The 12,787-nt window shown below is 36.2% G+C and overlaps 4 protein-coding genes across 6 annotated transcripts; 3 read left to right on the top strand and 1 right to left on the bottom strand.

Annotated features, from left to right (window-relative positions):
- Positions 1-2,139, top strand: LOC111429650. The gene is made up of 4 exons (XM_023065587.1): positions 1-365; positions 459-747; positions 1,008-1,362; positions 1,831-2,139. The coding sequence occupies exons 1-3, from the start codon at positions 270-272 to the stop codon at positions 1,358-1,360; spliced, it is 738 nt and encodes a 245-aa protein (XP_022921355.1). The 5' UTR covers positions 1-269; the 3' UTR covers positions 1,361-1,362; positions 1,831-2,139.
- A 149-nt stretch (positions 2,140-2,288) lies between these two features.
- Positions 2,289-7,017, bottom strand: LOC111429649 (ethanolamine-phosphate cytidylyltransferase-like). Of its 3 annotated transcripts, XM_023065585.1 has the most exons (11): positions 6,947-7,017; positions 6,653-6,790; positions 5,593-6,017; positions 5,254-5,489; positions 4,950-5,104; positions 4,552-4,623; positions 3,641-3,708; positions 3,357-3,477; positions 3,214-3,276; positions 3,010-3,132; positions 2,289-2,776 (listed from the first exon to the last, which is right to left on the bottom strand). In XM_023065585.1, the coding sequence occupies exons 3-11, from the start codon at positions 5,952-5,954 to the stop codon at positions 2,705-2,707; spliced, it is 1,272 nt and encodes a 423-aa protein (XP_022921353.1). In that variant the 5' UTR covers positions 5,955-6,017; positions 6,653-6,790; positions 6,947-7,017; the 3' UTR covers positions 2,289-2,704. The 3 variants fall into 3 exon arrangements, with proteins under 3 accessions (XP_022921353.1, XP_022921352.1, XP_022921354.1); XM_023065584.1 differs by lacking the exon at positions 6,947-7,017 and having other exon boundaries at positions 6,653-6,846; XM_023065586.1 differs by lacking the exons at positions 6,653-6,790; positions 6,947-7,017 and adding an exon at positions 6,496-6,583.
- A 981-nt stretch (positions 7,018-7,998) lies between these two features.
- LOC111429971 lies at positions 7,999-9,570 on the top strand. The gene is made up of 2 exons (XM_023066062.1): positions 7,999-8,297; positions 9,312-9,570. The coding sequence occupies exons 1-2, from the start codon at positions 8,130-8,132 to the stop codon at positions 9,357-9,359; spliced, it is 216 nt and encodes a 71-aa protein (XP_022921830.1). The 5' UTR covers positions 7,999-8,129; the 3' UTR covers positions 9,360-9,570.
- Positions 9,571-10,948: 1,378 nt separating this feature from the next.
- On the top strand, positions 10,949-11,537 carry LOC111429970 (mitochondrial import receptor subunit TOM7-1-like). Its single transcript, XM_023066061.1, has one exon. The coding sequence runs from the start codon at positions 11,038-11,040 to the stop codon at positions 11,257-11,259; it is 222 nt and encodes a 73-aa protein (XP_022921829.1). The 5' UTR covers positions 10,949-11,037; the 3' UTR covers positions 11,260-11,537.
- Positions 11,538-12,787: the final 1,250 nt, after the last annotated feature.

Below are 12,787 nucleotides of genomic sequence, written 5' to 3'. Positions count from 1 at the left end.
TTGGGCTTCATCTTCTCCCTCAGCGGGGCTTTCCAGAGCTCTCTAGACAGCCAGAGAACAGAAAGCCCTTTTCCTTCTATGTCAGCGGGCTTCTTCTTCAACTGTTCTTCCTGTTTTTCCTTCTAATCTATTGCTGCTTAGTTCATCGAAGTTGGTCGGAAGGGAATCAGATTTTTCAACAACGGTTCTGTTTTCTGCGGTGAGGAAAGGAAGTCGTGTGGGAGCATTAACAGTAGAGATTTGGGGGAGGATTTCTTCTTTGATCGGAGATGAAGATGAAGATGAAACGAAAAGATCTCGATCAATTTAACGACGAGTTCTCGGAATTCTCCCTTTCGTCGCCTGCTAGGAAGATTCGCCGTCTGGTACCTTTTTTTCCCTTTCCGATTTTTGCTTCTTTCAATGGAGTTTGTAGAGCTTTGTGCTGAGATTTTTTTTTTAATTCCGATTTTATCTAGGATGTTGGTTTGCCGCCTATTATAGAAGAGGAAGAACCGCCGGAAATTGCTGTTTTAGGCAACGAACCATTGATGCCTGAAAATTTCGTAGTAGGTGGGAATGGTCTGAGGATTGAGGAATTACCGGACGCTTCTTCTGTTTCTGCTTCAGCTTGTGCAACGGGAGATCGTCCTTTCCGCGACAATCACGAGAGGGCTATTGTTCTGTTTAATGCTGCTAATACGCCTTTCTTGCAGTCATCTCCTTTTTCGGTCTCTGTCGATCCTGACATTATTTCTGGCTTGAAAAGTAAGTACTGATTTCAATTTAGTTTCTCCGTATTTTTCTCATTTTCGTTTCGATTTCTGAAACCTACATTTAACTACTTAGCTTCTAAGCCGGTCGTCTCTGGGAAGTCTCATATTGGATTGAGGAATAACTTTTCTTAAGAAAGATAAATATGAAAGAACAAAGGTGTTCTTAATCATTCTTGCTTGGCGAAGAGTAATTGTTAAGTTCCAGTCGTTATGAGGAATGATTCTGATCTCCATGTATCTGACAACTATCAGGCAAAATTGTTCGTGAAAATTGTTGTGATGGCCGGCTGAAATTTGGCGAGAATGATGAGGAAATGGGGACTGAGAACAAAAATCTGGCTGTTGTTCCTTGGGTTCCGCGGCTGCAGGTTCCTGCTACCACAACCATGGATGTCGCCCAAGAGGAGGCTCCACAGTTGATGGAAGCTGAAGAAGAAGTTGGAGAGGCAACAATGGAGGTTGAAGATGAAAATTTAAGCAGCCAACGGGCTTATGGATATGGTGGAATGGACGGAGCTAGTGGTATACATCAATGGCACCAACAGCACTGCATGATTCAACAGCTGCCACAACAAACGTCCTCGCCCATAACTTGGTTTCGATGATGGTATGTATGTACATAGTGAAGAATAACATCTCTTGATCTCATGGGGTTGTTAGGTAATACGATAAATTTGCAGCAAATTTGAATTGAAAACCATATGGGTATAAATATATTTGCCTTGTTGCCTTTGCTCTTGTGTTCATCATCATGTGGCACAGCTTTTCTTAGGAAGTGGTGGTGCTTTTGCATGCCTCTGTGGAGTTGCTCTGTTGAGAATTCTGAGACCATGTACAATTTTTTTCTCCTTTTTAGTACTTGCTAGCTGGATTTAATGAATCAGAGTTATCTACTTGCTGTATGATATCTTGAGTGAGAATGGTTTCAAATTTAGATGGGATCATGATGGTATCTTGAGGGAAAATTTCTAGTATTACCATAGTATGTGTTCCTTTTATTCCTAATTTGATGCGTCATTAGATAATATACGTGAATTTCACGCCATTTTCAAATGTGTTTTTTTTTTATGACAAGCGATGAAATGAGGTAACTCGGGGGGATAGAGAACAATGATTCTGTCACAAAAATGAAGACGTTTGCCCTTCAAAAAGAGAGGCAAGTATTGGTGACTTTTGACTTCAAAAAGAGAGCTAATAACTCAGTATCAGTAGCTTTTTCTGTCTTTATAAGCGGGACTTTTAATATCCTTCGATCATTGGGTTGATTTCAATGAAAAAAGCTGATTGTATTCCTGACTTGAGTGTCATTCATATCCTTCTTTGTAAAGGCATAATAAGTGTCCTGTTATTTATGAGTATGGCTCACTGCAGATGGGGTGAATGTGGCAGACAGGATAATGCATGGTGTGGCAGTAGAGATAGTAAAGTTAGATCATTGTGGATAGACTTTAAGAATCTATTTGACACAATTCTAAATAGACATGAAGATAAAGATTTAAGAATAGTACGAAAGGAGGGTTAGTTCTATAACAATCGAATAACAAATATAACTTTTACTGCTTTCAAACAATACAACAACACCTACATTACCTGGAAAAAGTAGGAAAAGTAAAATTTAAAAAACGAAAACTCATTGCCAATAAAGGCACAAGGTGATACCTATACGATTTGGATGTTTACATGCATTATATCAAACCGTTGTGTTGCTCACAGTTTTGAGTATCCAACTTATCTATTCTAGCTGCAGGTTATAGCCTACAATGAAATTACAAAGTCAACTGCCATGTCAAATTCTGCTGAAGCATTCTTCCAAAAGGATGTAATTCCTTCCATATTCTAAGCCTATCTTCATGGGGAAAATTTGTACTGAAGATCTTCAGAAACAAGAGTTACCTACAACCACATTCCTAATGCCGAACAGTAAGTAAAAATTGTAAAGCAAAAACCATTCAGTCGCCACATATGTATTTCTTCTCTGCATAATATTTCTTCTCGCTTTCCACTTTTTTGGCATTGCGTTTCTGCATTGTAAATAAACCAGACAGCAATAGCCCAACAGATGCATCAGATTAAGCACTGGGTTATGGATCAAAACGCCAACAAAGGGTCTGATTAATATAAAGGGCGTAATCCAGTTGACTTCTAAAGGTATTCTTTACTAACAGCAGATAGCATGTTCAAATTTTTTCTTTAGAACTACAGAGATTACTTTTTGGAGTTTAGGCTCAAGAAATAAGAGAAATATAGAGAGTACCTTAAAAGCATCGTGATTGGCCACTATCCTTTTGGCTATTGAAGTAGTGGTAATGTTTTTAGGGCTTTCAAGCAACTTGAAAATTCCCATACTCTTTGGAACGGCATATGGATCACTGTCGCTCTGAAACAGATGAGCTCACCTTGTTAAGGTTTTGTAAATATGAACTTGAAGAAAAACAACAGTAGGAATAGCTCTACTTACGGCAAAAGGGTTGTTTTCAGCAACAGTCCCATGCACAACCAAAGATATATTGAAAGTAGTTATCTGCCAGCAAAAGAATGCTTCAGTCATAAGAACTTCACGGTCACAAGCAAAAGAATGCTTCTTCAGTCATAGCAACTTACCATGTCTCTTGTAATTTCCCAAGGTGCACCGATGATCACCTCATCGACGTACTGGCAACCCAGCACACCGAGACTACGTTCATGTAAATGCATAATTGGAAATTGCTTCCCTCTGAGTTTACTGCAGGTGACAGTGAGTTATTTTCTACTTTTCCACTCGTTAACATCCAAGGTATAAGTACATATCCATAATCTCAGGAAAGTATTCAAAACATCTGGAAGAGAGAAAAACCAGATAGTAGAAATGTACAAATAGGTAAAATCTTATGAACGAAAATAGGTACCTCGCAGTCTGATCATTATGTATGCCAACTAGTAAAAAGTCTCCTAGCTGCCTAGCACTCTTGAGAATCTGAAAAGATAAATGATGATATGATGACACGATAGTATTTCTGAGAAACTATTATGTTACTACTAATTAGCCAGAGAAGCGCAGATCAAATTCATACATAATTGAATTGAGATGGGAAAAGAATGTAGAGTAGATTCGATTGCCACTGTCCACATTAAAAGAAGGAAAATGTTGCAAATGTATAAGCATGTCATTAACATTCCATCGTAGCTCTCAAATAAAGCACACTAAGCCTGTTGGATCTCTAACTAATCCCACCTTCAAAAATGAAACTAAGACAATCATTTTGAAGATATATTCCTGCTGTCTTTTCAACATTGTCAGACACACACCACATGACACACACCACATGTAACATAGCTACTATTCCATGTAATGTTTCTGTGAGATCCCACATCAGTTGGGGAAGAGAACGAAGCATTCTTTATAAGGGTGTGGAAACCTCTCATAACAGACACATTTTAAAAACCTTGAGAGGAAGCCCGGAAGAAAAAATCCAGAGAGAATAATATTTGTTAGTAGTGAGCTTGGATTGTTACGGACTTTCTTTTTCAAAACAAGAAAAATGGACCCCTTTTGAGTCATAAACCCTTTATGGCCCTAGCCAAACTTATAAAGCTTATGCACAATTCTGACAGCAGCATCCTAGTGACATAATCTTTCCCAGCTAAATCCTATAGTCTTAAAGTTGCTTACAAGGCATGTGCTGCTTAATGAACACATAAATACAGACTCAATATGGTTCGTCTCCATAACACAAATCATTTTGCAACTGAACATTTAAAGCAAAGAATTGTTATACACAAGCATGAAATAGAGAAAAGATTGTAAATTCTGCAATACCTCAATATGTCCTGCATGAAAAAGATCAAAAGCCCCATCAATGTATACAATACGAGCATTTGGTCCAGGCCCCTACCATTGGATATGATAATATGTTAGCATTATCATGAAAAAGATCAAAAGCCCCATCAATGTATAAAAAAAATTAGATCCACATCATGCAAACTAAACGATAGAATTTTCTAGATTTAAAGAGTTTTCTATCTCCCCCTAACAACCAGACCGCCACAAACTAAGCAAAAGCACAAGTTCTCCCTTCACAAAAGAATTCTTGATTCCCACAACCTAAACTGATTATGTTATTCCAGTTTTTGTCACAACAAACACCTAAAGGACCAGAAAGGAGAAATTCTCCCGCATAAGGATTCAAGAACATTTAGGTCACCAGAGAACCATACCCTTCCATTTGAAAACTGTACAATACGGTGTGATGTTGGTAGAAAGTGAGAAAGGGCACCATGGGATGAACTTTCCTTGTTAGAATCTCCATTCGGGGATGTTTCATTATGATTTTTAGAATCCGTAGCATCATTCATGGAAGAGAGTATCCTTCCTACATTCAAGAAATTAATGGATTATGGGTTAAAACTTTGAAACAAGAAAATGCAAAACCAAGTAACATTCAAGAGCTCAAATAAGCAAGCAAGTTTAGAATATGCTTCTTGTGACAAACTGCTTACTGAAGATTGAGAAACACAGTACCTACGATATCAGTGCTGGACACTCCTTCAGTACGTTTGATCTGCTTGTACCGACCAGCTTTCTTAGCTAAGGCATAGGCATCAGTCCCATCTGGAAGTAGGCATGGATCATCTCCATGAATAATATAGTCAATCTTGTGCTCATTAAAGAGCCTGTTCATGAATTGCTCTGTAATTGCATATGGGGCGTTGGCAATAACTTCATCCACCCACTTCAAACCACTTACAAGAGCCAGCCTACAAGGAGCCCTTGGTTAGGAAAACCTGAGCAAATTATTGTGGAAACCTACAAAATCTTTTACATGCTTTGCTACAAATTCAATAAGATTTCAGCGGATACCTTTCTTCCATTGGTAACACTGGAGGACCCTTATTGGCTATGATCTCTTCATCACTTACAACACCCACCACCAACTCATCTCCCAACGCCTTAGCTTGCCTCAACGCATTGGCATGACCAAAATGCATGAGATCAAAACAGCCATCCATGTAAACCCGAATGCGCTTCTTTTCACTCTTTCTTTTCTGAAAAATCCCAAAATCAGACCAGAAAAATGGCAAAGATGGTGCACCATTGCCACTGAAATAACTCGTTGAAAATCCAAGCAAGGCCGCTGTGAGCATTAAACCACCAAACAAATGTGGATAGTAGCATACACCATCCCATATCCAACTGTTGCTTTCGTAATCCATTGGTCCCATTTGCCTCTAAATTCTCTAGCCTCTTCCCTTTTTTCTTCTAAGAGGAGACACAAACCCTGCAACCTGCCAACAAGCAAATCAACTTCATCAACAACTTATTCTCATACGGGAAATATTTCATATAGATTTGTTTTCTTCAGCAATAACCAAATTAGCAATCGAAGCAAAACATTGTCGCCAATGTTTAATCGAATTCTTAACCACATAGTAGAGAATACGGAAATCAGATGCAATATTCTGACGATATGATGATACAGATTCGTGAGATATCAGCCAAGTAAACTCAGGAAACAAAGAAATTGCACGAAGAAATCAAAACCAAAACAAGTTGTAAAGTAAAGAACACAAAATTTCCAAATTACTCAGTTCCAAATCTGAACGAGTTACAAGACAAAAAAATCATCGAAATCATTGGGATCTAACACATTTAAACACAAAACGAAAAAGAAAACCAATTCAGCACCTCATAAAAAGAAGAATCCATAAAAAAAATAAAAATAAATAAATAAAAAAAACACAGCGAGAAGAAACAGAACAAAACCTATGAAGAAGGAAAAGAAATGGATGCTCATAGCTTCAGATGCGTCAGAGAATCAGCTCAAAAGCAGATCAAAAATTAAAAAACGAAGAAAGAAGAAAAGAGGATCAACAGAAAAAGAGAAATGCATTTAAAGATGAAAATATAATTAATCGATTACCTCCTTCTGTGTCTCCCCTTGGTTGATGGGTGGAGCTGTCGGCTCAGAATAGACGAACCAAAAGGGGCTCTCCGTTCGTTCTTTCTCGCTCGCAATTCCCAAGATGGACAACGCCCAAAAATATTCCGCTGCTGTCACCTGTCCGAACGGGATATGAGATCTGACGATCAGCTCCCATAAAAAATAATATATATATATATATACTGAAATATTTCCCGTTTATTAAAATTTAATATATTGAAAATAAATATTAAAATAATATTTTAATCTTATGAATTTTTAGCAAGCATTCACGTGATTCCTTCAAGCACCGCGTTTTCTTTAGGCGGTTGGAGTCGGGGCTTCTCCGGTCGTGTAAAACAAATATTTATATTTATATGTATACTAATTAATAATCTTTTTATTTATTTTGCTTTTTTTACAAGTCCCAGTCAGTCCACGTGGCGTCATCGTATTCAACGGATTTACGTGATGCATCTTGCAAATTTGATATTTTCATTTTCACGACTTTGCTTAACAATTAAGCCATATGATCTTTTAAATCACTTTTTAAAATAATTGTTTAAAAATATGATAAGCTCCTTATTATTTAACCAAAATAATTATAAAAAAATAGCAAATTAAATAAAAATAATTAGCATGGTCAATTAAATTTGTGATGTTATTATGAACTATTAGTGAAATAAATTTAATCATTATCAAATTTAATTAATTTTAGATTAAATTATTTCCGTAACTTTTATTTAATTATCGTCTTAAATTAATTATTTCTTATTTAACCCGATTATTTGAGTTTGATCAAATTTAAATATTTTTAAATCAAATTTTATACTCGAGTGTCTGCTTAACTGGGTTATGTATATTTAAGATTGATTGGGCTTTCTAATCCCTGTCGATCTTCTAAGTTGCTATCGGTTTGCTCTTTTGCCGGAAGAGGGTTGTAAAGTGTCTACCTTAGAGGGTGCGTCGGGGTTATTTTGTTGAGTTCCTTCAACTTGGTTCTCTCAAGCACTTTAATATACTCTACTTGCTCACCTGTGTTGGTTTGGGGGACAGTCAACTCATCGAGAGGATTGGAAGACATACAACAAAATCTCATCCGATTTATTTAATAGAATTAGAATCAAATAGTACAGACTACGCTCAACTATAATTTTCTTTTGGTTGGTTTATATCGTTTTTTTTAATAAAAATAGAATATTAGTCCGTGTAATATTTTATGTTCGATTTGAATATTATTTATAAAATATTATATGGTCAATAAATAATAAAAAATAATTATGAAATTAAATAAAAGTAAAATAATTTAGTCATGGTAAAACAAAAAAAATACATTTAAAAAAAAAATATTTGTAAAGGGTGAAAATTTATCGACCGGCCGAACCACAGGGCTGAGGAGGAAACAGACGAGGGAAAACTGCGCAGAGAGCGAGGGAGTTTGCAAGCAGAGAAGAGGAGAAATTTGGAGAGAGCGACAATGGGCGGAGGAATGGAAGCTCACAAGAACAAATTTATTGAGGACTGGAGTTCTGCTAGAGAAAATCTTGAGCATAACTTCCGCTGGACTCGCCGGAACTTTGCTCTTGTCGGTCTTTTCGGCATCGCCGTTCCCCTCCTTGTTTACAAGGGCATCGTCAGGGAATTTGTAATATCATTTCTCTCTTTTCTCTTTTGCGATCTTTTTCTTGCATTAGTATGTGGTTTGATTTATATTCGATCGTTTCGTTTCGTGATCCGTTGACGCACATCCACGGCGTGCGTTTCAAACGGGGTTGAAATTATTCTTTTTAGGGTTTCCATTTTTTTTTTACCTGTTTTCGATTCTGGATTTCCTTTCTACTAAATTGTTTTGAAGTGATGAAGAATTTGGTCCTATCTTCCTGGACTGGCCGTGTCGATTTTCCAATTGGCCAATTTATTTTGGTGTGATTCGTTTATTTATAGGACCTGGAATTCACATGTGTTTCTTTAACTGCTAGTTATGATTTTAGCACCGGATTGGAGAATACAAGTTTTTAATTTCACTTTGTGTGAGCATTGGTACTAACTTCGAGCATCTCGCGGCAATCCTTTCCTTTCTGAAAGGATAGAATTTAGTTTGCTTCTCAATTTACTGTTTGGTACTTGTTCTTTTGGATCGTCATTGCTACTTGCTGTTCTAAATCTTCAATACCTGTATGTTAATAAGAATGACTTCCATCACCAAAAGAGAATGTGCAAAGAAAGGGTGACAGGAAGGCTGATCCCTGTTGTTCGTCCACTTGTTGAGATGAAATAAATTTCTTCTCAAGAGTTTGAAATCAAGAAATTATTAGAAATGAATGATTTGAAAAAGTAGAAATGATTTAAAACATTTCATATGGTTTTGCTAACACAAATTCTTCGAAGTTAGAGGTTCAATTCTCAGACTCCATCCCCATGTGTTTGCTTCTGAGATATTGGGTGGTCTGACTCCTATCTTGTAGCTGTGTTCATCTTTGATCTTTCTCATGTTTGTTTCTTTTCCATGAAAATTTGCACGTAGTTTTTGTTTGTTTTTCTCCATTTATGTAAGTTTTCCTTCTCATTATTGAGTCGCCAATTGCCTGTTGAGATGTGGTGCACTCTTTATCAAGCTTTCTTCTAAAATATAACTTGGTTTATAACATTATGATGACAGCATATGCAAGATGAGGATGCAGGCAGACCTTACCGGAAGTTCTTTTGAGCACCGGACCAGGCACTCCAATAATTTCTTGCAGTAATAAAACCTTCTTTTATATGTGAACACTAATCCCTGCCAATTTGGATTCTGGGACAAGATTGCTTCTTTCTTTTAAGTTGTAGAAGTGATGCTATGCAAGTTTACACTATATTTTATGACATTTTGTGAATGCTGAGTATTTTTCATCTACCATGAATATAGACCATTTTTCTTACTCTTTTTGTTCTTTTTCTTAACATGGGTGCTCGGATTATCAGCAGCTGTGAAAATTCCTCAGGAATGCGATAGTTTACAAGATGATAGGTGGTAAATTCTTAGATATAAGCCTGTTTAGAAAATTGGGTATTGTTGCCTTTTCCTTGTTGATTCTAGGAACACAGGTTTTCAAAGTTAAAAGGATGTTATGTGTAGGTACAGGTATTCCAGAGCGATTGATGGATGCTTCCGTAAATTTTCAATAGTGTGAGATCCTACCTCAGTTGGAGAGGGAAATGAAACATTCCTGATAAGAGTGTAGAAACTTGTATCTAGGAGATGCGTTATTAAAATTTCCAATAGAGTGAGATCCCACCTCACATTATATGTCATGTGTAGGTATTTCAGAGCGATTGATGGATGGTTATGTAAATTTCCAATAGTGTGAGATCCCACCTCACATTATATGTCATGTGTAGGTATTTCAGAGCGATTGATGGATGGTTATGTAAATTTCCAATAGTGTGAGATCTCACCTCAGTTGGAGAGGAGAAACCTATATCTAATATATGCGTTATAAAATTGTGAGTGAGGTTGATGGTGATACATAATATGTCAAAATAGACAATATCTACTAGTAGTGGGTTTGGATTGTCACAAGTAGCAAGTTTGAAATTTGAAGACATTGTTTACTCATAGGTATTGATTGATTGATGAACCATCGTATGTTGCTTCTCAACTGATGATAGCAAATTCTATCATATTTACTATGGAAATGTTACCATTCAAATCATAGTGAGATAGTGAATGCCCAACTTTTGTATGGTTATCATGTTTTAAATTACGTATAATTTATGATACCATTTCAATTCGATAATTTTTATTTAAAAATGTTCGATTAAGATGACATAAATATTATATAAGTCTATGTATTTTTTATTATTTTTACAACTCTCATCCATGTTTAAGTCTATAGATTCCCATTTTACAATTTTCTTATGATATTAGGACTTGTTTAATTTTTTTTACTATAAGATTATAATTAAAAATAAAATATTTTGGGACGTTTAATTTTAATTCTAATACTTTCAAAGGCTCAATTTTAATCTTTATATATATATTTTTTTAAGAAAAAAAACTTAAACTCTTCTTATTACGAGTTTATTGCTAAAAAAATTTCAATTTTTATTACTTATGAGTCTTTCTACTATTATATACTATAAATTTTGTATATTCGCATAGTATTTGGCATGAAATTATTATTATTTTATAAAAAGTAATTTAAAATGACTAATTTAAAACAAATACTTTCAAAGGCTTGCGCAACATTGAACTGGCTATAGCCGGTCATAACCCACAGGCAAGCCGGTCCACGTGTGTGGTGTATTTAGGGTTTAAAGGATCTACGACTACGGTCCCGCGAAATAAGAAGTACCAGAAGAACCAGAAGGTACCAGCATTGTGCAGAGATCGAATTCTCGCAGCAATGGCGTCGAAGGTTTCTCTTAGAAGCAAGGGCAAGAGCTCCAAGGGCTCATCGAAGTCATCTGAGGATAAATCCACAACCCAAGCCTTCAAGGAGTGGACTACTTGGGCCGTAAAGAAAGCCAAGGTCATCACTCACTATGGCTTTATTCCTCTGGTCATCATCATCGGCATGAACTCCGAGCCAAAGCCTCAGCTTTCCCAGCTTCTCAGCCCCGTCTGATCTGATTGCTTTCTATACGTTGGTTTTCAGGATTTATATCTTTTTATGATGGATCGGTGCCTTTTCGTCGATTCACGACTTGGATTTATGTTTTTTGGGGGTTAGATAGCGCATGAAGTTTAGATAGCTTTGGGCATAATACCTAGCTGCTTATGCTTGGTATGCTTGAACTACAATAGACATGTAATACTTTGAGCAAAAATTTTAATTTCTTCTGAAATATCTGATTATGCTATCGCTTTACCGGTATGAATCTTGGTGCACTTCTCCTCTCCGAATTTTGTCTGTTTATTCAAATAATTGAATGGTGTTATGGTTTATTTGCGCTATCTGATCCTTCAAGACTGTCATGGATGAATCATACAAGAGTGATAGGGCTGTAATATCGAAAAGCCCATTTTGTTGTGGCTGTTTTTCTTGACTTCTCTCGCAAGTTTATAGTAATTGATCAAGGATTTATACTCACCATTGTATGACTTGAATCTATTATCTTTCATTATGTTCCAATATTTGAATGTTTACTTTAAATTGTGATAATGAAATACAATGTCTGAAGTCACCCTGATAGGCATTCATGTTCTTAGTATCATGTGTTATCTAGCCTATGATTATGTTCTGTTTTCATTTTCCATTTATGTACACTATTCTATATGTAGTTCCTCCTATAATAATACTTAACAGGGTCAGTTTGTCTCTAACCCAGAATTTGTCTTTGTTCATTGGGATTATCCTCTGTCATCTCCTGAGTTGTGATGAACTCATATAAATGCCCTCTACTGCCTCAATTATTCTCTTGAGTTGTTTAGGGTTATATTGTATATTGTACTCAAAATCTCTCTCGTGTACAGCTCTCTTCATTCCCTCAAAGATTGGGCACAATTTTAGTGATTCTAGACACAATTTTGTTTCTACACTACATTTCCTCTGGACTTGGGGTGTTCCTAATGTTGGTTTATTGGCTGTTCTTAATTTGAGTGGAATGCTATTTGAGTTTATTTTGGCTTTCCTTCGAGTTGTCATTGATTTTCTATAGCAAATGAAACAGTCATCTTATTTTGCTAGTAGTTTGTTTTAAGCCTGAGTCAACCCAGTATTTGATGCCTGATGCTTTTCCCAGAAATTTGGTATATGCTTTCATGGTTTAATTTGGTTAATGGTAGGCTTCTGTCATCTGTTTGAGTCAGTTGTTTAGAAATGGTATCCTGAGATTTCTGGGACTTATACCTGATATAGAGGGCTTTAAAGCCTCGTGCATTTGGCTTGTGGCTGAGCTTATACGTGAATTTCCTTACTTCAAGCTTCGCAATCTCCCGATAGTATGTCTTAACTAGTTGGTCTATGTTCGTATTGAAATAATGGTATATGTCTTAACTAGTTGGTCTATGCTCGTATTATAAATATGGTATATGTCTTAACCAATTAGTATATGTCTTAACTAGTTGGTCTATGTTCGTATTGAAAGGATGGTATATGTCTTGAACAGTTGGCCTATGCTCGTGTTGAGCTTTTTTTTTTTTTTTTTTTTGAT

The sequence above is a fragment of the Cucurbita moschata genome, unplaced genomic scaffold, assembly GCF_002738365.1.
Source record: "Cucurbita moschata cultivar Rifu unplaced genomic scaffold, Cmos_1.0 Cmo_Scf00032, whole genome shotgun sequence".
Classification (NCBI taxonomy): domain Eukaryota; kingdom Viridiplantae; phylum Streptophyta; class Magnoliopsida; order Cucurbitales; family Cucurbitaceae; genus Cucurbita; species Cucurbita moschata.
This window is presented reverse-complemented; position numbering and strand designations above follow the sequence as displayed.